General features: G+C 52.2%; 1 protein-coding gene and 1 pseudogene across 3 annotated transcripts; one reads left to right on the top strand and one right to left on the bottom strand.

Moving 5' to 3' along the window:
• LOC138102496 (zinc finger protein 850-like) overlaps positions 1 to 23,741 on the top strand; it is a 176,932-nt pseudogene that overhangs the window by 97,099 nt on the left and 56,092 nt on the right.
• LOC138102499 (zinc finger protein 774-like) lies at positions 4,323 to 10,049 on the bottom strand. 3 transcript variants are annotated; one of them, XM_069000196.1, is made up of 3 exons: positions 9,956 to 10,049; positions 6,086 to 6,137; positions 4,323 to 5,899 (listed from the first exon to the last, which is right to left on the bottom strand). In XM_069000196.1, the coding sequence occupies exons 2-3, from the start codon at positions 6,135 to 6,137 to the stop codon at positions 4,725 to 4,727; spliced, it is 1,227 nt and encodes a 408-aa protein (XP_068856297.1). In that variant the 5' UTR covers positions 9,956 to 10,049; the 3' UTR covers positions 4,323 to 4,724. The 3 variants fall into 3 exon arrangements, with proteins under 3 accessions (XP_068856297.1, XP_068856296.1, XP_068856298.1); XM_069000195.1 differs by having other exon boundaries at positions 4,323 to 6,137; XM_069000197.1 differs by lacking the exon at positions 6,086 to 6,137.

The raw sequence follows: 23,741 nt of genomic DNA, 5'->3' as shown, positions 1-23,741 counted from the left end.
ATGAATGGTGTAGTTTAATGTCTTTTTCAGTTGGTCTTCATTGGGTGCGCAGATCAAGATATCATCCATGTAGTGAAGGATGATTGCTCTAGGAAATGTTTTGCGGATTGGGGACAGGACTTCCGCTATGTACCACTGGCAGATGGTTGGGGACTTCTTCATGACTTGCGGCAAGACTCACCAATGGTACCTGCCGGTTGATAGATGGGACAGAGAAGGCAAACTGAGGAGTGTCACATGGATGAAGAGGGATTCTGAAAAAACAGTCTTTAATATTGATGACACTACTGGCCAATGCTGAGGGAGCATAGAGGGCGATGGCATGCCTGGTTGGAGGGGACCCATGTCCTCAATCACCTCATTGATTTTTCTGAGGTCGTGGAGGAGCCTTTACCTGTCTTTGCCTGGTTTTTTAAGTACAAAAACAGGGGACTTCCAAGGGCTATTTGATGGAACTATATTGCCTTTGGCCCTCCTCCACTAGGGACTCAAGGGTGCTTAATTTTTCCCGGGTCAAGGGCCACTGGTCAACTCACACTGAAGTGTCGGTTTTCCAACTTAGGTGTGGGGTATTGCACCCCGCAGTGGCCCCTACTGAAGATCCCAGGGTGAGGGAATCTAAAGGTGAATCCCCCATTGGGACAATAGGTCCCGTCGCCACAGGGTAAGGCCAGTGTCAATGATAAGCGGTCCGACTGACACAATGTATTTGTCAGGACCCTCGATAAGAATATTTTCAATGCTCTGCTCAGCAGCAGCTGTCCTCTCAATTCTGGTGACTCTCCCACCTACCAGTTTCATTCTCCATCCCTGGGGTGATTCTGTTCTAGAGACAACTGTCACATCGGCCCCCATGTCTACCGTGCCAGACAAGCTGATGATGTCTTTGTCGTTGCGCAGGTGGCAGTTGATGGTGGGTTTGTGCCGTCCCACAAGTTCCGTCCACCACATGGAAGGGGTTCTGCAGCACCTAGGATAGTCCTTAGGAACGATGAGAGCTTGAGCAACCACCTGTCCTTCAGCTAGGAAGAAGGGTGGGTTGCCACAAGCTGCAAAAAATGTAACAGTCCCGTCCGAGTCAATTTCCTGAACACTGGGTTCAATGTAAAGTTCTTGTGGACCCCGCATGGGATCAGTCATAACCAAGAGCTCTGCATTTGCTGGAACTAAAAAAGCCCATTTGGCCACAATTTGTCTCTGAACCTACCTTTTAAAGTGGATGGAGGAAGCACTCACCAGGGAAACCCGTCATTCTAGTTCCCACCTTTTCAAGACTTTCTCGTTGTCAAAGTTAGCAGGCTTGGGGAGCTCAGCCATTAATTTTGTGTCATCGCACGGTGCCACTCCGCACTCTGCTTCTGGTTTCCCTGGTTTGTTGGTGTTGACAGTACCTGCACGCCGAGCACTTAGAGCAGTCTGCAGGAACAGGCTCAGAAGGTTTATTAGGTGTGGGGAATTGGTGAAAACTTTGAGGCTTAGGACAGTTTTTTGCAAAGTGGCCAGGGCTTCCACAATTAAAGCAATTGCGTGTGTCTCTGCAGCCCGATGGAAGGTTCCCTGGCCGGGAATTCTCCATAGCTTCCACTACACCCCCCCCCCCCCAGCTTATTTGGATGGTGGCAGTGTCCAAAGGGACCAGCTTCATAACATGCCTCGATCATGTGATCAAGGGTGGGAGGCGAGTCCAGGGGGAGCGCCCTCAACATCAATTGGCAGGCTTCACTGGCGTTTGTTTTAGCCAGAGTGCTGAGCAGCTCTCCCTGGGCCTCTATGTTGTTAACTTGCCTCACCACAGCTTCCTGGAGCCTGTCCACAAACTTAACAAATGACTCTTGGGGAGCCTGTTTGATGTGTGTAAAGCTGGCCATGGGGGTCAGGGATAAGGCCTGTTGTGCTGTGATTTTTTATGTCACTCGGGATTGGCTCGGGAAGGTTCGCAGCCTGATCCTGGGGCTTTGAAAGCTGACCCTCACCACACAACTGGTCCATTGTGAGATGTGCCTTAGCAGGATCCCTTTGGTATGTCAAAAGGAGATCCCTAAGCTGCTTTTTCCAAGTCCTCTCCCATGGGAGGTACTCAGCCAGGGAAAAGGATGCATGACATAATTGTTTTTATATCATGCGAAACCAGAGCATTGGTGGTGAAGGTAGCTTGGATTAAGCCTTTGAAGTAAGGGGACTCCCACCCAAATTCCTTGCCAGATTTACACAGTTCCTTCAGGGGGGCATATGGAAATGGTTCCCACCAGGAATTCCCAGTCCTGTTGTACAAGACCGGGACAGCGAAAACTGCACCCTCCCCGCCCTGGTTCTGGCCTTTGTCACTCCCACTTCTGGCCCCAGGAACATGGGAACCAGAAGAGGTGGCGTGGGAACCAGAAACCAGTAAGGGGCAGGGCTGCCGATGGAAGGGGTGGGGAGTTGGGTAGAATCCATGACCAGAAAGGGATTCTCGGTGAAAGGGGAGGGTTGTGGAACGGTTACACTCAGTGATGCAAGGGGTGCAAGGGAGGGGTCCAAAGGAAGGGCACCTATCACTGCAAGGGGTGGAACAAGGGAGGAGCTGTGGTTTTCGGTGGGAATGATGGGGCAGGACGGGGACAAAATGGCGGGCCTGGCCACGAGGCTGGCGTCATTTTGTGAACAGTCTGGGGGCAGTGGTGCACTCACTGTCATGGAAAGAGAAACGGGGAGACCGAGAGGAGTCAGGGAGATGGTGGCAACCGTGCACCGCAAGGTGGGCTACACCTCCCAGTTCCCCCAGAAACAGGTTAAAGAGATTAGGAACATGGGGATAGGGTAGAGGCGGATGGGGAACGTTCCAAAAGGGATTAGGACTTTTACAAACACCCAAGCTACTCCCCATATTTCTAACTGTAAATCGAAACCAGTAAAGGAAAAAACTTCCCCACAGAACGATCCGTGTTTCTCCCCAACACCGACAATCTCTCCCCAACTCTATCCCAAAAACTTAATGTCTTAACCGACTCAACCATCACATTTGGAAAGTATAAAAAATTCCAGTGAACAAAGTGTTTAAGAAGCCCCTTAGAAAACTTATGTTTGCCTGCTTTTAGGGAACCCTCAGCTTAGAGGAATATCTCCTGTTGGGGCTGGGATAGACTTGCTCCCATCTCCCCAAAACTACCTCACCCACCACCAAAAGGAAAGGGACAAATGAACAAAACAGCCCTGCCAGGCGCTACTCACCAGTCTCAAAGCATCGGCAGGAAAAAAGGCTTTTTGCGGTAGTCCTCTGGCCTAGCCGATCCTCTTTAACTCAGAGGGTTGCTGGCCATCCCTCGGAGGACACTTAATGAAACTGAAGTGCCTACTCAGAGAAGCAGCTGACCTGAGGCGAACACTCAGCGATTTTTTGACTGCCAAGGACACACTCCACAGGAACCTCTGGGAGAGGTCCCTGTTTGGGCGCCACTATGACACACTCTGGCTTGTTGGTGTGGGGGGCCACCATGTCCTTCCTGGAGAGCGTCCTGGTTGGGGCTGCTTCCACTAGTATCCCGGATACTCAGCTTCAGCATGACAGCGCCAGGCTCTGCTCACAGAAGCCTTGCGCCAACATGAGCCCTGATGGATATCAAGTCACGTCACCAGAGATAAAGAGGCGAAATAGGCCTTTTGTGTAGATTCCAATGAGGTTTATTCCAAAACACACGCAGGAGGGTCCAGTGACAAAATGGTCCTGACAGAGGAGGGTTCAAGGATATATTTTTTTCTTTTAATTTTTATTTTTTGGGGTTTTGGGGGCAGGCAGAGTGCCAGAAACCAATCAGGTGAGGGCTAGATAGAGGAGGGAACCTGGAGTGACAGGGGAACAACAAACCAGGGAAGGGGGGAGGCAGAAATAGGGACAGAGAACTATGGGGTGTCAAGGAGTGGAGAAACTTCCAGAACATTACACATATTAACTAGGGGGCATACATATTCAATGAGATCTACACAGAACTAGGCGGAGGGCCAACTGGCCAACTATAAAACAATTTACATACCACAGTAAAGGACTGTGGGAACTCTCCATAACCCAGGGAGAGATTCTACACTTCGGTGCCAGCCCACCGTGAGTCCAATGTTGCCCTGGCCCTTCTTGGCTCCCTGGTTACCTCAGCAGCAGCTGCTACCATCGCCACACCCAAAAAACCCCTCAGGAACAGGGAATAACCCAAATGCCCTCAGATGTGGGAGATACCAAGAAAAGAGATTCCCCCCAGCTTCATCATCCCCAGCCTTCAGCCCCTCATTCCAAACCCCTGCCCCCCACCCATTACTCACCCCCCCACACCCTCCCCCCACCCCCCCTCACCATGTACCTCCCACTCCGTCCAGACCCTCTGAATGCCCATCCAGCCCCTCCTGGCGATTTTGAGGGGGCTGTAGGGTCAAGTACTTTTGGAATGTGACTGAGACATTTGGAGTGGGAACTCAACATTTTTCACTGGGATTCAGTGGTTTTAAGGTGACAGATCGAGGCCTCTCATCTTCTGGAGTGCAAAGCGATGCAGAAAACTCTTTCATATCTCCTCAGAACCCCCAAATCCTCCCAAACATTATCTTCCCTGGTGCCTATGGGGATTCAGAAGGATATGGAGACAACCAGCCAGGTATCTTCCCAACATGGATACAGGGAATGTGGGTCCTTCAGTGGGGGATGAAGTTGGAGCAGCGGATGAAGCTCTTCCGCAGCCGGGGCACTCGCAGGGCTTCACTTACCGGTGCTTCTGTTGGTGTCTGATCAAGGCTGAGCTCTGGGTGAAGCTCTTCCCACACTCGGGACACTCGTAGAGCCCCTCCCTGGTGTGGATCTTCTGGTGGCAGATGAGGTTGTATCTCTGGCTGAAGCTCTTCCCACACTCGGGACACCCATAGGGCCTCTCCCCAGTGTGGGTGAGCCGGTGCCTGATGAAGTGGGGGCTGCGTTTGAAGCCCTTCCCACATTCGGGGCAGCGGAAGGGCCTGTCCTCTGTGTGAAGCTGCTGGTGCTTGAGGAGACTGGAGCTGGTCTGAAACCTCTTCCCACACTCGGGACACTCATAGGGCCCCTCCCCAGTGTGGATTCGCCGGTGCCTGACAAGGTGGGAGTTGCGTTTGAAGCCCTTCCTGCAGTCAGGGCAGCGGAAAGGCCGCTCCCCCGTGTGAGTCCGCTGGTGCAGGAGGAGATGAGAGCTGGTCTGAAACCTCTTCCCACACTCAGGACAATCGTAGGGCCTCTCCCCGGTGTGGCTCCTCTGGTGGATGATCAGCTCAGAGCTCTGTCTGAAGCTCTGCCCACATTCCCCACACTCATAGGGCCTCTCCCCAGTGTGGAGCCTCTGGTGGACAGTCAGGCTGGATCTGTGCCTGAAGCTCCTCCCACATTCCAGGCACTCATACGGCCGCTCCCTAGTGTGGGTTCTCCGGTGGATGATCAAGCTGGAGCTTTCTCTGAAGCTCTTCCCACATTCCCCACACTCATAGGGCCATTCCCCAGTGTGGATCATCTGGTGGCGAAGCAGGTCAGAACTGCCTCTGAAGCCCTTCCCACATTCACCACATTCGTAGGGCCTCTCCCCAGTGTGGATCATTTCGTGGCGGATCAGGGCGGAGCTCTTGTTGAAGCTCTTCCCACATTCCAAGCACTTGTGGGGCTTCTCTCCAGTTTGAAGCTGCTCGTGGACCACCAGGTCCAAGCTCTGGCTGGATCTCTGGTTGCCTTCCCAGCACAGGGTGGGTCTTTCCTCCTCACAGCTCTCCGGGCTGTGTTTGCAGCCTCTCCTCCTGCAGGATCTCCAGGGCTTTTCCTTCCCGTTGGATTCCTGCGCCATGGAGCCGCTCAAAACAGCCTCTTCCACCAGGTTCTGCTGCAGGGATTTGTCCTCCCTGGGCTCCACCCTCAGCTCCTTGTCTGGGGGAGGAAGGACAAGGAAAGGATGGGATTTGCCTACGTGCCACATGGAAGGGGAAGGAGATCCCTCCAGTCCATCCCTGGCAGGACGGCATCGGCAGTGGGGTTGTCCTGCAGCCAGGGGCGATGCTGGGCTGGGAGATGGAGCAGAGGAGAGGGGGAAAGGGGCAGGGACTTCCTCTTCACCTCCCTGGGGGTCCTGGGACATCTTCCTCTTCCTCACAGCCTCCTCCTCCATCTGGCCAAGGTTTGGGAATGGGAAATAATGGTTTGGGGGAAAAACAAAGAATGAGCATGTTAAGTTTGAATGTCCCCCTGCTCAAGTCCATCTCTACAAGTCAACGGGCATCTGGGGCCCAGAAAAACCTCCCAAACACCAAGATTCAGCCCTGAAAAAGCCTCACAGGAGCTCCCCCTCTCTAGTCCCCCTGCTCTGATGTTGGGGGGTTCCCCCCTGTCCCAGCTGCTGGGAGTCATGCTTGTATTGGGGTCCCCCATCTACTTGGTCCCTGCCCTCCCCAGGCTGCTGGGAGTCCAGCAATCCAAAAAGCTCCCACCTTGGTCTCCCGACTAAGGGGATGCTGGGGGTTATGGGGTCCAAGGGGTCCTTCTCCCGTTATTCTCTGCTTCGGGGTGAGGGGGGCCCTAGGAGTTCCCCTCCCCTTCACCAGGCTGTTGAGGGTCCCGCGAAACATGGCACTGCCCCCTCTCTGGGCTCTCCCCTCTCTGGGCTCCCCACTTTGGGCTCCTGGGGGTCACAGGGGTCTCCTCCTCCAGACTGCCAGGGCTCCCCTGGTCCTGGTACCATTCCTCTCTGCTCCCCCCACTCTGGGGGTCCTGAGGATGCCCCCTCTAGCTCTCCTGGGGGTCCCGCAGCTACATGGCTCTGGGCTGGAGGTGGCCATGCCTGACCCAGGCAGACCCAACCCCCACTGCAGGGGGAGACCTCACATCCCCCTGCCCGCTGCCAGGGCTCTGCTGGCACCACCACCAGGACCCGTCAAAAAAACCTCCTGGGGATTCCCCCAATTTTCCTGCAAGGAGCATTTTCTTCTCAGCTTTGGAGTTCTTCAAACTCCAAACATCCCCCCAAAAAACCCAATCCAGGGACCCCCAGGATATCTGGGCCAAGCTCCCCCTTCCCGGGCACCTGTGGAATGAGGGAGCAATGCTCCCTTGGGTGGGGGGCTGCAAATTCAGGGAGCGCTCAACCTTGTACTTCCTTCTCCTTTTCTTCATCCTCCCTTGTCCCTCCTCTTCCTCCTCCTCCCACTCCTCCTATCCCACCCCTCCTCCTCCTCTCCCCAGGACCAGCGACACCCTGGGTCTGCCAATCCCAAGCCCTTCGCAGCCCGCAGGAGCAGCGGGGATGGAGCCAGGACAGGTCGGGATGGGCAGCGCGGGGCTCTCAGCTGCTCCCACCTGCTGGGGGTGGGGGAACCCGGCCCGGGGAAAGGAGAGGGAAACTGGGAACACTGGGGGCTGCAGATCCCAACTGGCCCTTACTGGGGACCCTAGGTGGGGACTTGCAGCCCTTGGGGCTCCTCTCGGAGCCTGGAGAGCGGGGAGGGGGAACACAGAGAAGGCTGGGGGATCCCAGGAGTGGCATCACTGGCAGTGACTGCTTTGTACTGGGGTAACTGGAACCTTACTGGGGCAACTGGGTGGGACTGGGAATGACTACAAGCATGCTGAGGCCAACTGGGATATACTGGGAGTATCTGTAACCATACTGGGATTGACTGGGATTGAATGGGAACAACCAGGACCATGCTGGGGAGAAATGGACCATGCTGGGAGCTACTGGGAGAAAGTGGGAGTGACTGGGTCTGAACTGGGGGCAACTGGGCACGACTGGGACAATGCTGGGAGGGACTGGGATCATATGGGGAGTGACAGGGACTATACTAGGGGTAAGTGCATTAAACTGGAACCACACTGGAAGATCATGAGAGCAGCTGTGCCCATGCCGCAGTCATACTGGGATCCTACCAGAACTGGCTGGGATCATACTGGCAGTGACTGGAATAGTACTGGGGGTATCTGAGAGTGACTGCAATCATACTGGAATCAGACTGGGAGTAACTGGAAAGGTGCTGGCCGTGACTGGAACCATACTGGAGGTGACTGGGAGCAAAAGAGACAATGCTGGGAACAAATGGGATCATATTTGGAGTGACTGGATTCATACTGGGAGCAACTGGGCCCACACTGGCAGTGACAGGGAATCACTCTAGGCATGACTGAAATAATACTGGGAGTATCTGGGAGTGACTGGGATCATACTGGCATTGAGAGGGAGCATTTGGGATCACATTTGGGGAGAACTGGGATCATATTGGGGGTCTGGGACAACACTTTGGCAACTGCCAGAAACTGGGACCATGCTGGAAGCAACTGAGAGAAACTGGGAAAGACTGGGATCATTTTGAGGGAACTAGAACCTTACTGGGGCAACTGGGAGTGTGTGGGAATGACTACAAGCATGCTGAAGCAAACTGGGATATACTGGGAGTGTCTGTAACCATACGGGGGCTTACTGGAATCACACTGGGAACAGCTGGGACCATGCTGGGGACAACGGGGACCATGCTGGGGACAACTGGGACCATGCTGAAGGTACCTGGGAGCAACTGGATCTATCCTGGGGCAACTGGGCGTGACTGGGACTGTTCTAGGGGCAACTGGGATGATATTGGGAGGAACCAGGAACAACTGGAACTATGCTGGGGGCAAGTGGGATCATACTGGAATCACGGTGGGAGCAGCTGGGTGAGACTGGGATCATACTGAGGGTTGAAGGAATCATCCTGGGATTGACTGGGAATGGCTGTGAGCAACTGGAATCATGCTGAAAGCAACTGGGAAGAAGTGGGAAGGACTGGGAGCATGCTGAGAGTGAATGGGACATACTGGGAGAGACAGGGAGTCACGGGGATCATACAGGAGGCTACTGGGCTCATGCTGGCACTGGCAGGCAACAACTGGGAGCACACTGGGGGCCACTGGCATCATACTGGAAGTGACTGGGATCATACTGGGATTATAGTGGGTGTCAACGGACCCTGACTGGGAGCCACCTGGCCAATGCTGAGAGCCTACTGGGGATACACTGAGATCAGACTGGGAGCAACTGGGAATGATAGGATGCATGCTGGTGACAACTGGGATGTACTGGCAGTGACTGGGATAAAATTGGGGGTTAACTGCACCATGCCAAGGTAACTGGGAGTGCCTGGGAATGACCACGAGAATGTTCAGGGCAACTGCAATATACTGGGAGTGTCTGAGACCATGCGGGTGGTGACTGGGACCACACTGGGAGCAACTGGGAATGTGCTGGGGGGAACGGGGACCACACTGGAGCCACACTGGGGGCAAGTGTGAGTGACTGGGGCCCTGCTGGGAGAGACTGGCATCATACTGGGAATGACTAGGACTATGCTGGGGCAACTGGAAGAACTGGGAACACACTAGACAAAAGGGGAAGGAACTGGGAGCAACTGGGACCATGCTGGGGGCAAATTGCATCATAATGGTAAAATGACTGGGAGTGACTGGGCTCATACTGGGAGCAGCCATTTCCCGACCCCGGGATCCCCGAGCCCCCTTCCCGGCCATGCCGCCCCTCCAGCCCCCAGACCCCCCTGCCGGGGTCCCGCCAATCCCAGGGGTCCCCCCCCTCGGGGTCCCCGCTTTGGGGTTCTGGGGGTCTCCTCTCTCTGGGGTCCCGCTTAGGGAAGCCGGGGCTCCCGGGGGTCCCCAAAACCGGTGTCCCCCCGCCCCCGCGTGGTCCCCACGTGGCCCCGGCAGAGCTCGGAGGGCCCGGCCCGGGAAGCCCAACCCCCAACGCGGGGGGACCCGCATCCCCCCGCCCCCGCCGGGGCTCTGCCGGCACCGGGACCCCCAAAAACACCGCCCGGGACCCCACGATGTCCCCCCGAGGGCATCTGCGGCTCGGCTTTGGAGTCCCGCAAGCTCCAAACATCCCCCCAAAAAACCCCAAACCCAGGGACCTCCCGGGACATTTGGGGCGAGCTCCCCCTCCCCGGGCACCTGCGGGACGGGGGGCGATGGTCCCGGGGGGCTGCGAGTTCAGGGAGCGCTGGAGCCCAGCGCTTCCTCCTCTCCTCCAGCTTCCCGCTGCTGCTCCGCCTCTTCCTCCCTCCTCCCTCCTCCCTCCTCCCTCCTCCTCCTCCCGCCCCTCCCCAATCCCACCTCCGCCTCCTCCTCCTCCCCTTCCCCCTGCCCCGTTCCCGAGCCCCTCGCAGCCCGCGGGAGCAGCGGGGATGGAGCCGGGACAGGTCGGGATGGGCAGCGCGGGGCTCTCGGCTGCTCCCACCCGCTGGGGGCGGGGGAACCCGGCCCGGGGAAAGGAGAGGGAAACTCGGAACACTGGGGGCTGCACATCCAAACTGGGCCTTGCTGGGGACCCTGGGTGGGGACTTGCAACCCTTGGGGTTCCTCTCGGAGCCTGGAGAGCCGGGAGGGGGAACGCAGAGAGGGCTGGGGGATCCCAGGAGTGGCTTCACTGGCAGTCACTCCTTTGTACTGGGATCGTACTGAGATCATACTGGGAGCAGCTGGGCCCATGCTGGGGGAGACTGCAATCACACTGAGGGAGACTGGGATCATACTGGGATCATACTGGGAGTGAGTAGGAGCCTTTGGGGCCAATTGAGACCATGCTGGGGGCAAATGGGATACACTGGGAGTGACTGGAATCATGCTGAGGGTGACCGGGAGCAGCTGGGAGCAACTGGGATTGTGCCAGGAGCAACTGGGAGTGACTGGGTGCATGCTGGGGGTGATTGGAAGCAACTGGGCTTCTACTGTGATGAACTGGGATGATGCTGGAGGTGACTGGGATCATACTGGCAGTGAGTGCGACTACACAGAGGCTGACTGGGAGTGGTTGTGAGCAAATGGGATCATGCTGGAAGCTACTGGGACGAATTTGGAGTGACTGGGAGTGACTGGAACAAAAGTGAGGGTGAAAGAGAGCAACTGGAACCTGTGGGGGGCAACTGGTTCATACTGGCAGTGACTGGGAGCACACTGGGGTCATATTTGGATCCTATTGGGAGTGACTGGACTAATACTGGGAGTATCTGAGAGTGACTGGGAACACAGCATGCATATCATCCCCCATACTGGGGGTAACTGCTAGCACGCTGGGAGCAAATCACGTACTGGGATTGACTGGGTTGATCTAGGAAGCAACTGGAACCATGCTGGAGCCAACTGGGACCGTACTGGGAGTGATTGGAAATAACTGGGATGAAACTCTGACCATACTGGGAGTGATTGGAAATAACTGGGATTATACTGGGACCATACTGGGAGTGCTGGCATGTGACTGGGATCATACTGGAGGTGACTGGGATCATATTGGTGTTGAAATGGAGCAACTGGGATCACACTTTGGGCTACTGGGAGCAACTGAGAGAAACTGGGATCATGCTGCAAGCAAACTGGAGTAACTGGGAAGGACTGGATGCATGCTAGAGGCAACTGGGATATACTGGGCATGACTGGTATGATACTGGGATAACAAACACCTTCCTGGGACCACTGGGAGCGTCTGGGAATGACTAGGTGTCGAAACTGATGGTGATGATGGTGATGAGGGTGTGGGTTCGGTCGGGCCCGGCGGGGATGGACGGATGGAGACGAGAGATCTCTATAAGCAGGTCTTTGGAGCATGCAGTTTATTGCAGAGGGCGTGGGTACAGAGGCACTGCTTAGAGCTGCCAGCTGCAGCTCCAAGCAGGCCCAAGGTGTAAGAGAGGGAGAGAGAGTGAGCGAGAGAGCTAAGAGCTAAGAGAGTTACTAAGAGAGTTACTAAGAGGAGAAGAGCATTACTAAGAGGAGAGGAGTTAAGAGAGCGAGGAGCTTGTTACAATACAATAAATCATCTTCTGTAGTGAATATTCTAATTCTCACTAGCCAATCTAATACAAGGTACAAATCCTATAGCATTTACATACAGCCTATAAGAGTTATTACATTACCATAGAGTGTTACATTTTAACTTCTAAAAACTACTCCTTGGACCCCTTCAGCTGAGCTAGTAGGGTCTGCTCTGACCCTTGGACCTGTCTGCAAGCAGAGGGTATTGTTCAATCAAGAGGGGATTACCTTCAGCCGGCTATACCATTGTTTTCTAGTTGTTCAGTAACTAAGACTTTATATCTCAAAGATGGCCTTCATTTCGATGTCGCTTATAGTTTTCATATTCCCAAAATCTTTTGTTAGGCAATCATATTTATAAGGCTTTCCTGTTTCATCTTCCCCAACAACTAGGGACATGCTGAGGGCAACTGGGATATACTTGGAGTGTGTGTAACCATACTGGGGGTGGCTGGGGACACACTGGGAGCGACTGGGATTGCCTGGGATTTACAGAGCCTTCCCTGGGGACAGCTGGAAGTGATCCCCCCTTTCCCCCTGCCCTTCCTCGGACACTGCTGCATCTCCCAGCCTGCGCCACCGGGATCTGCCCGGAGCAGCGCGATGGCTCCAGCGCTGGGGCTGGGGGCTCCTGGGGGCATTGAGGGGGGAGTGGGACCTCGGCACCCCCTGGGACCCCCCTGAACCGCCATTCCCAGGAACAGGACTCCCTGAACCCCCATTCCCGGGAATGGGAACCCCCTGAACCGCCATTCTGAGGGCCCCTGGCACCCCCTTTCCTGGGCACAGGATTCCCTGAGCACCCCATCCCACCTCTCCCAGTCCCTGCACCCCCTTTCCTTGACTCTGAGCCCCTGAACCTCCTTCCCAGCTCTCCCAGCTCTTCAAGTCTCTCCTCTCCTTGACCTGCAGACCCCCCTGGATCTCCAAACTCCCACACCCTCCCAGATCTCTGTTTCCTCCCCGTTCTCCCCTCCCTGCAATACCTGGAAGTGGCGCTGTCAGGGCCTGGCCCAGGGGTCCCTAAGTCCCTGATCATGGGAACGTGGACATGACCCCCTCTGAGTGCTGCCACAGTGAGCGGGGCCGGATGGAGCTGCAGGCACGGGGATGGGAGCGGGAGCCGAGCCAGGATACTGGGATAGCCAGACCCGGGTTACTGGGATACCCAGACCCATGATATTGGGATAGCCAGACCCGGCTCAAGGAGAGGAACTTGCACGTGGCTGACAGTCACCTGGAGATGGGGCTGGTACAACCAGAGTGGGGGAAGTGGGGGGAGCTGGGGGCTGGGATCTGTGGGAATGGGGTGGATCTCTAGGGGTGGGATCTGTGGGAGTGGGATGGGATCTGTGTGCCTGGCATAGGAATCCAGGGAGCTGCAAGGGGCTCCGTGGGGCTGGGACACGACTCCATGGGTCCGTTCTCTCCTCGTTCCCAGGTCTCCCCACGGTGCAGGTGGTTTCCAGCTGTGACCTCCTGTCCAACGGGGCGTCCATGGATCCCACCAGCACAGCTACGATGGGTGGGATTTCATCTCCTTCCAGCTGGGATCCGCGAGCTTTGCAGTGTCCAACAGTGCCACCTGGATCCCCCAGAGGTGCTGGGAATCCAAAGGGATCCTGGCAGAGCAGATGAAGCATTACTTGGGACACACCTGTTTGGAAGAGCTCCCAAAACACATTGGATGTGGTCGGGATGCTCTGGAGCACAAAGGTGGGTGTGGGGGGGAATTTCTATGGGAATGTGGGATTCAGGAATGGGGGACTTGGGAATGCAGGAATTCCCATGGAATTTCCATGGATGGATCTCACTCTCATCCCAGTCAGGTGAGAATTCCATGGACGCATCTCCCCCCCAGCCCACTGCCATGGGATTTCCATGGGGAAATGACTGGAATTTATGTCCAATCAAATCCCTGCTGCAATTCACTGGGACATAAATCCCAATCCTTTCCCCAGGCCGGCTCTGTGGTGCCCCTGGCAGCGCCAGGGAAGTGCCCTCTCCCTGCCCTGAGCCAAGCTCGGGCCTTTCCTTCAGTGTTCTCTGCCCTGCCCGGGGCAGGAGGGCACTGACGGAGCAGCTTTGGTGGCACCGGGCTCCAGCCACTGCAGGTGGCTCTGTGGGAATGTCCAGCACCAAAGCTTAAAGCCAACAACAGCTCCTGGAGGGGATTCTCCCCCCTCTGCCTGTCCTGGGAGCCCAAGGGCAACGCCCCGGGCACAACAGCCCAGAGTGCTGGAGCACAGTGTCCCCGGGCCAGGCCATGTTCCCTGGCTGTCCCATGTCCCTCGGCCATTTCATGTCCCTTGTCCATTCCATGTTCCCTTGGCTGTCCCATGTCCCTTGCCCAGGCTGTCCCTCGGTTGTCCCATTTCCCTTGGCTCTGTGGGGCCGGGGGTGGCAGCAGGACCCGGGGCAGCCCTGGGGGAGAACAACCCTGAGCCCCAGCTGGGCCAGTTTCCCCAGTTCCACCCGGGTGCCCAGGTCACCCCCAGCATGGGTCCTGTGGTGTCGGCGATTGAATCGGACCCAGACCAGGAGGGAATCTGAATGGTTTATTCAAAGGAGTTGGTTTTATACACTTTTCTAAGGCACAGTATTTCCATATATGTTGTGACCTATCTTGTGTTGCTACATGTAGTGATTTGATCCAAAATACTCATTACTGTTTATCTTCTGTGAGATAAGAATTAGGAGAAACGCAAAGCAGGCACCAAACTTGAAAGATATACAGAAGTTTATTAATAGACCTAAAAGAGGGGGAAAAAAAAAATTATACCACCTTCAGAGCTCTCCTCCTCCCCCCACCTTCCTCCCTTCTCCCACTGACAATGTAAAAAGACAACCCTTAAGATGTTCAGTCTGTTTACCACTTACATAATAACCTTGTTCAGTCCATTTAGAAAGAGAAGTCTCTTCTTGCTCGTGCTATGAAAACAGTATCACAAGACAGCCGCCCACTTCCAAATATTGTTCAGTCCATTTAGGAAGAGGTCTCTCTGCTCGCAATGTGAGTCCCTTCTCCTGTCGCGATGGAGGGAAAACCCAGACGCTCAATATGAGTGATCAGCAGGATTCCGTTTATTGATCATACTAATGCTTCTTATATACTATCAATAATAGGTTCATGCATATTCTTAAAGGCGCATTCTAAGTGGTTAACGTCGTCTTAGCTGATTTCTAAACCCCACCCTTAGTTCCCCTTTTCTGTGGTCAGCAGTTCCCTTTTTCTTTGTCTTTTCTAACCACAAGCATCTATTGTTTTCCATAAGCATCTATTGTTTTGCTGCCAAAGCCTAACCTTGCTAACTCTGCAATAAATCACATAGCTCAGCAATAAGAACTCAATGGTGGCTCAGTTAATGTGCAGAATTCTGCAATTTCAATTGTTACACAAGATGCGTGCGGTGTTGGACAAGATCTAGCTCAGCAAGCTGCAGAGGTTTTATGTGTCCTTTCTCATGTAGCCAATCTTCCACAATATCCCCCGACTTGTAGCTTTTCCCGCAACTGCCTTCGAGGGTCCACTCTCGAAGTTTTTGGGGTACAATTTTAAGGTTGAGCCGTTCAGAAACAAAAACCAGCGGCCCTTCTCCTTCCCTGGGAGCAAAGGGTCTTCCTCATCTTCATTGTTAGGACTATCTCTGGGAGCATCTCTAGGAACTGAGGTTTTCTCCTTTCCTGTTTGGAGCAAAAGTCCTCATCGCTTCCATCTCTCCCTGTCCAAACTTCTCATGAAATTACAGCTGCGTCAGCATCTGCCTATCTCAGCGCAGGTGCTTTTGCTTACGAGTTGAACACTCCATCCCCCATATCTTCATGAAATTACAACAGGATACTCTGATATATCATAGCTTCACAACAGACTTTCAGTTTTAAGCATCTCCTCTCTCTTCCCTCAGGTTTTCAGCTCTTCACAGCAATAAAAGGGTTAATCTCACCTCAGCCTTGCAGCTGGAATTTTTCTTATCGCAGTGGAGAGGGGGGAGAGCCAAGCCGCTCCAGCTGCCCACAGCAAGGCAGTGGGGGGGGGATTCCACGGCTGGAACAGGCCCATGGATTCAGGATGGCTGTGGCCCGGCCCGGCCTGGCCCAAGCAGGGCCTGGCTGGGCCCGCTGGCCCCCACACGGGGCCTGCAGCCACCTGTCCCAGCGCTGGAAACGAGAGAGGGAGCTGGGGGGGAGTCTGTCTATTCTTAAGTGTGTATCACAGAGGTGATCACAATTTTAAGTGGCTTAAAGAATTGTCCATATTCAAACTGGCCAGCTGATAGGTTCTATCAAGTCTCAGAGGAAGCTGTAAGCACCCCTTAGCAAGGATATCCCTTCCAGGACTATGCTTGCTAACCTATGACACACATCAGCAACACACAGGGGTCTGCCCTGTGATACCTCCTCCCCTCAGGGCCCAGTGGCGACAAGCCTCTCTGGGCTGCCTTGTGCTCCTTTGTCCTGCCATGTGCCTCTGCAGGCAGGTTTTACAGCTCACAACCTAATTCTCCTTTATAATTCCCCATAATTCCCCCTTTTCTGTTTCATACAATTAAGAATTATGACAGTGATTAAACAGATATAACTTTGAGAAACAACGTAAAGTTGTCTAAAACTTTCACCATCACTCAGAGTCTGCAACTGCTGGGAGGTCCTGTTTCACAGTGAAGACTTAGAAAGTCTTTCCTAGGCAAGACTTCTAAGTTTACTTTGAAAGAGGGTCCAGCTTTAGTAAAATCAAATCAACAAGTCAAAATGACTTGATTACACTTTTAGGGCAGAAACACTTGGGTCTGATGGTATAAATTCTTAGTCAGCCAGGGCTAGGGCTTGGCCAGAGCCTTAAGCCATGACTGAGAAGGTTTCCCTAAAATACTTATAAAATTGCTTAGAAATGTTATTAATATCATTCTGAATGCAACTGAAAAATTAAGAACATATAAACTTTTTTAGTCTTTTGTGGGGGGCACACCCCATCTCTGCATTCCACTTTTTCTGTTCTAACAATATGTAACATGAACATTTTTAACATAACATGCAGTTTTCTTACTATGAACAGTAGAATAATACATCTAAATCTAGGTCTTGGAAAATTACAATTATAATAGCATTAACTCTCTAAGTGATTTTAAAAGGTAACAGGCCTAATTCCTGCTTCAGCTGCAGGAACGACATGCTTAGCCTGCAGCCATGCCTCCACAAGCTGGTGCAAATGCTGCATGCTGCAGCTCCCCCAGCCCCGAGGAAGGGGCAGGAGACAGGAGCTCGGCTGTAGCGGCTTGGCTGTAGCGGCTCGTGCCCCGCCGGCCATGTGGGCCCGGGCGGCCACACAGGTCTGGTGGCTGGCAGAGGTCCACCAGCCCATCTCTTCACCTCTCACATGCAGAGAGCCAGCTCCGCCAGCTTTCAGTGCTGCCGATCTCGCCCGTCTGCAGCATGAGGGTGGCCCTGAGCATGGCCGCGGCTTTGCCATGTGCTTGCCACTGTGGCTCGCTGCCATGCGCTCGCCGGTGTGTGCTCCCCGGCGTCACGCGCTTGCTTTCTCCCCTGCCACATCTGCCACCACCGCTGTGATGCCATGAAGATTTTTTACCTTTTCTAACTGTTACACCCTTTTTACAACTGCTGTATTCTTAGTGCTTTTTGCCTACATTCTTGGACTTGTTTGTCAAGCTGAGAGACTAAACATTTTAGAAGTTTCATAGTTAGGGATCAGTGTGCCCCAGACCCCAAGGTCCTTACACATTCTGTAAACTAAGATAGAACCATCCAGAAGAAGGCTCCTTGGGGAGGGGGGCTCATTCAAGCCTCTCATTGGGGAATTTTTGATAGATACGCGAATTAGTAAAACCTATAATGTTATACCAGATCTTCTGGTGGGGGCATTGCAGTGTGGATTTTGATGCATTTGACCTGGAGGTGTGCACCTAAGGATCCTTAAAATAAATATCAAGGTAAAATCCCTTTTCCCCTTCTAACCGTGTTTGACTCTTGATTTTAAGACCAGGAAAAGGCATCAGTTGCTGGCGACCATGAAGGGACCCTAAAGACCTTGAAACTCGCAGCCTTGGGTTAGAACACATCCTGCTTTGCCCCTCTCTTTTCTGGCAAATTACAGAGGGGCCAGAGCAATGATTCAGGACTGTGACCCGGACTTTAAGACCCAGCACACAAAGGCAGAAGCATGGAAAGGGAGGTGAGTGAAAAGGGGAACGATATTACCAATATTGTGCTAGCACTAAGGAAAGAGATCTCCATGGCAGTTGGAAAGGTTGGGGGCAGAGAAGCCCACGAAAGGTGAAAGGTTAAACCTTTCCCCTGCAAACTGTGTGAAGGAGGGGATGCCCTCCGTGGAGTCCACAAGAGCCCAGAGGCTGTACCCTACACAACCGCAGGAGAGGCTCAGAGGTTGGTTGGTTGGTTGGTTGGTTGGTTGGTTGGTTGGGACGTCGGGAGGCTGTGGGTTCGAATCCTGTTAAGACCAGATTTTCGTGCGCACATTTACTGTTTGCTAAAACTAGTTGCTTTTGTATTTTAAAGTGCTGTAGTTTGTGTAGTAAGCTAGATAAACTGCCTAGGAAGTCAGAATTCCGAGGTCAGATTGCAGGCTGAATTCCAGAGTTAAAAGCTTCCCTCTAGCAGAGTTTTTCTGTCTGTGAGCAAACATGGGTGATGTTTTTTCAAATGAAAATTTAAAAATCCCTCTTAACAGCCCGTTAGAGTTCATAATAAAACACTGGAAATGGCTGACAGGGCAAAAAACTACTTTGGACACCCGAGAATTGATCAGACTGTCCACACGAGTTTCACCCACTTTAAAATTAAGTCAAAGAAATTGGCCTCGCTATGGGAGTTTGGAAAGTAACATCATTACTGACCTGATAGTAGAACTGAGATCATTACGTAGGTTTGATGAACTAAGATATACAGAACTTTTTACTATGTATCTGAACAGGGAAGAAGCATAGTAGTAGACAAAAGTAATATGGAAATGACTTTGAGAAGGAGAAAGGGAAAGAAGAAGCCGCCGCAAGCTAGCTCGTATACTAATATGGACAGAATAATCAATATGACAGTTCTAGATATGGTGGCCCCAGCTCTGCGCGATGGGGGGGGGTCTCCCCCCCCCTTTTAAACCACCAGCAGCCTGCACTGGTGGGGCTGGGGGACAGAGGAACGGAGCAGGGGGTGGGGGAGCAGCGGGGGCAGCCCGCACAGGTGGGGGTGGGAGACAAAGGAATGGGGCAGCCTGCACAAGTGGGGGCGGGGAGTGCGGGGGCGGTGGCTCTGCTGCCACCGCTGCCTCCGCTGCTGTCTGAGCAGGGGCAGGGAAGAGAACGAGCAGCCAGCTCCAAGCCAGTGTAGCAGCGTGGGGCCTCCCCACCTCCAGTCTTGTCAGGGGCGGAGAGCAGGCACAGAGGCGGGAGAGATGCAGGCATGCCACCACCCCCTGACCGCCCCAGAGGCAGAGAAGGTGCGGACTGGCCACTGCCCCCTGACTTTTCCAGAGGCAGAGACGGGGACGGGGAGGGGAAGGCGGCGGGTGGGCCACCTTTCCCCGAGTTCCCTGGACATGGAAGTGAAGGCAGAAATGGGCACAGGCGGTTCTGAGTACCTTTGCTAGTGCAGCAAATTGCAAGTTTCCAAGCCAGAGACAGGAGGAGCTGCTCGCTCTCCCCACCCCGCGGTGTGGCCAATGTTAAAGCTGAGGGCAGACAAAATGGCCCTGACCCAGGCACCTCTTGCAGAGCTAGGGATGGGAGAAGCTGCTTGCAGCCCCTGCCTCCCTGCCCCTTCACTGCCGTGAAAAGCAAGGCAGTCCCTGATCAACATTCGGCTGAGACAATCTTTAATACCAATGAAGCAGTTTCAATTGAAAGTGAATGGGATGATTCTGATACGGATGGTTCCCGTCGGGAGGGTAGTAGAAAAAAGGGGAAGATAGCCCAAGGAGCCATGAAAGCAGTCAGTCCCATCGCTAAACACACAAAGTCAAAAGCAGATAAAGGGGGGAAGGAAAGATCTGTATTAGAAGTACCTCTGAGACAGTGTAATAAATGAATTGGTTTCAGGGTGTTGGTTATTACTGTTTAAATGAGATATAAAAGAGGGGAGTTGAGGGTGGAATAGATGGACATGTTAATTGAAGGGAAGTTGCGAGACTGTACGGGTGTAATGCTGGAATGTAACCCTGGATGGGGATATAACAAGGACCCAATGGGTTTAATAGAAGGAACTTTGTAGTACATTGCTTTGTAGGGTACAAGGGATGAGGACGATGCCCTAGACTGTGATTGGCGAATGAGCCAACCAATGATGTGGACTTGTTTGAAAATGATTGGTGAGGAATGCACGGAGGTATAGACCAACCAGCGAACAGGAAAGGGACCAATCAGCACGAGGATTGAGAAATGCACCAGTCCGGTGGCACCAAAGACTTTAAAAGCAACCTGCATCCGGGGGGGAGGGGGGAGTCCTCCTGCGGAACTTGGGGTTCAAGGAAGCACCCAGTGGGTCTCACTGTCTTGCTGGTGTATTGTTTTATTCTGGCTTGTCACGCAGAGCCTGGGCTTACCCTGGGTTCCCTCTCTCAGCAGTTAATAAATAAATGAGTTGACTCTTCCTTTCAAAAGTCTCAGCCTCGTTCACAACAACAGGCTGTGGGAAATCAAGGAGTGATTTATATAAAGACACCATTTTCCCTCAGAGGATTACAGCAGTGGAAAAACTCAATTGGGAAGTACAGGGACAACCCAGAGAGAGTAGCTATGCATGTAGAAATGGCCATAAAATCCCAAAACCCAGATTGGGGTGATCTAAATGTTATGCTAGATGAATTACTGGATAAAACAGAGAGAGAAATGGTCAACAAAGCTGCTATATCTGCTATAGAAACTCAAATTGCAACTGGGAGTCTCCAAGGGTCAGTTAATAACATCTATCCCCTAGCAAACCCTAGCTAGGATCCCAGTGTCCCAGAACAGATAGAAAAGCTGAAGCGGTACCAGAAATGGGTGGTTGTTGGGTTAAAATGTGCCGTTCCTAAAGCAGTGAATTGGGCTAGGTTATATGAGATCAAAAAAAATCCAAATGAGACCCCCACAGAGTTTCTAAATAGGCTTAAAGAGGCTGCACAAAAATATACTACCTTAGACCCTGACTCACCTGAGCAGCAGATCCACCTGGCCTACCTGTTTATAGGTCAATCTGCTAATGACATAAAGACAAAGCTGCAAAAGATAGATGGGCGACCAGATATAAGTAAATTGTTGAATGTAGCCTGGAAGGTATAGCAGAACAGAGACTTAGCAGACAAAGATAAACATAATAAACCCCACCACAAGAAGTATGATAAGGGAAAGTCATCTGACACATCAAAACGGGGTCCCTCTTTTCCCCTAGCTGAGGACCAATGCGCAATTTGCAAAAAGCGGGGGCACTGGAAAAATTAATGGCCATCATGAGCAGGAAAGAAGCCCCCAGTTCCAGAACTAACTGTAAATATGGACTGACGGGGACCGAAGGTAACTACCCCAGCAGAGCCTTCGGTTGTAGCTAAGCTGGGGAATCATCATGTTGAATTTCTGGTTGATACAAGAGCAACGTATTCTATGTTAAACACTTTAAAAGGTAAACTGAGTCAAGACACGGTGGATGCGATCGGAGCTACAGGGGAAAGTGAAACAAGGCCTTTTCTCCAACCTTTAAAATTTAAATTGGGAAAACACTGGGTCACTAACCAGTTCCTGTATATGCCAAATTCCCCAATGCCATTGTTAGGCAGAGATTTATTGGAAAAACTGGAAGCAGAAATTAAGTTTTCCAAGGAGGGGGGAGTGAAAGTTATAGTCCCAGAATCTAAAATTATTGAAGCAGCTGCTATACTTGTACAGGAATGCCATGGAAAAATTCCCAAAGAAGTTGAAGAAGCTGTCATTCAAACAGTGTGGGCCAATGATTCTCCTGGGAGATGCAAAAATGCTGAACCTGTGAGTATCACACTCAAAGCAGGGGCTACACCAGTAAAGCAGAAACAGTATCCTCTGAAATTAGAAGCTCGCAAGGGATTAGTACCTGTGATTGAAAAGTTTCTCAAATTTAGGTTGTTAGTGGAATGTAAATCCAGGTACAACACACCAATTTTGCCAGTAAAGAAAGCTGATGGTAAAAGCTACAGGTTGGTACAGGATTTGAGGGAAATCAACAAGATAACAGAGGACATACACCCAGTGGTAGCAAATCCTTACACACTTTTGACAACACTAACCAATGAATTAGGGTGGTTCACTGTTTTAGATCTCAATAATGCCTTTTTCTGCATTCCTGTGCATAAGAATAGCCAAGAACTCTTTGCTTTTGAGTGGGACAATCCTGAAACAGGGAGAAAGACCCAGCTCACCATGACAGTTTTACCACAAGGATTCAAGAACAGCCCGACCATATTCGGAAACCAGCTAGCAAAGGAGCTTGAGGACTGGAGGAAACAAAAACCAGGAGGAGCGGTTCTCCAGTATGTTGATGACATTTTGATAGTGGCCAAGACACAAGATGACTATATTGAGCTCAATGTAAGTCTGTTGAACCTTTTAGGCCAAAGTGGGTATCAGGTCTCAAAAGAGAAGGCACAGGTTGCCAAGGAAACAGTAGTATACCTGGGCCTGGAAATTTTCCATGGACATTGATAACTCAGCAGAGAATGGAAGGGAAGCCATCTGTTGACTTTCAGAGTCCCATACCGTAAAGGAGATGCAGGCTTTCCTGGGAATGGTAGGTTGGTGTCGCCTATGGATATCAAACTACAGTATATATGAGGTCCTTAGAGCAGCTAAAAAAGGGACAATCACGTGGACAGAGAATGCCAGGGCTGCATTTAAACAGCTGAAACATTGCTTGATATCAGCCCCAGCTCTGGGGCTGCCAGACTTGACTAAACCTTTTGGACTCTTTACGCATGAGCAACTGAATGTTGCTCTGGGGGTACTGGCACAGCACCTTGGAGACCAGCGAAGAGCTGTGGCCTATTTTTCAAAACAACTAGACAATGTAGCCCAGGGTGTGAAGGAATGGCTACGTGACCGAGGACACGTAGACCCTTTGCAGCTTACAGAGCATGATTTAGCAGAATATCGTACTCATCTTGTATAATAGCTGAGCTACGTGACAAAGGATGAATAGACCCTTTGCAGCTAATCAAGGCCTTATACCGATACAGCAGGGACATGCTAGCCTTGATGAGCAGTACAATTAACAATAAAAAGCTTGTGGTCAGGGCATGGGAAAGAGAGGAAAAGAGGAACTTGCTGACCACAAAGGAAGAACTAGAGGGAGGGGTTGGTAGCAGTGCCATCAACCACTCAGCTTGCGCCTTTTGGAATATGCATAAGCCTCATTAGTCACACTATATCTGTAATCCACGACTGATCAATAAACGGAAACTTGCTGATCACTCATATTGAGCGTCCAAGTCTTCCCTCCGTTGTGACACCAGGGTTGGTCAGGATGCTTGAAAGCTGTGGCAGCAACAGTCCTTCTGATACAGGAGGCCTGTAAATTCACCCTTGGGCAGCACATTGTCGTATATGTACCCCATGCAGTGATAAATGTGCTGGAGCAAAAGGAGGACACTGGGTCTCCCCTAGCAGAATGCTCAATTACCATTCTGTGTTATTAGAACAGGATGATGTTACTCTAAAGACAACTTCTGTGGTAAACCCTGCAATGTTTTTATCATCCACGTTACTTGACAGTGTGCCTGAGCATAATTGTTTGCAGACAATAGAGGAAACCTTTTCCAGCAGACCAGACCTGAAAGATGTTCCTTTGAAGGATCCAACTGGGAATTGGACACTCATGGGAGCAGCTTCAAGAAAAACAGTAGGAGGATGACTGGTTATGCCGTAACGACCTCAGATAAAATCATTGAGGCAAAAGCCTT

This window comes from Aphelocoma coerulescens, unplaced genomic scaffold (assembly GCF_041296385.1).
Source record: "Aphelocoma coerulescens isolate FSJ_1873_10779 unplaced genomic scaffold, UR_Acoe_1.0 HiC_scaffold_77, whole genome shotgun sequence".
Lineage (NCBI taxonomy): Eukaryota > Metazoa > Chordata > Aves > Passeriformes > Corvidae > Aphelocoma > Aphelocoma coerulescens.
Note: the sequence above shows the minus strand (reverse complement) of the source record. Positions and strands in the feature narration are given on the sequence as shown.

What these genes read in the sequence shown, in the direction of transcription:
- LOC138102499 (XM_069000195.1), bottom strand. Translation starts at nt 6,137, where the DNA reads ATGGAGGAGGAGGCTGTGAGGAAGAGGAAGATGTCCCAGGACCCCCAG.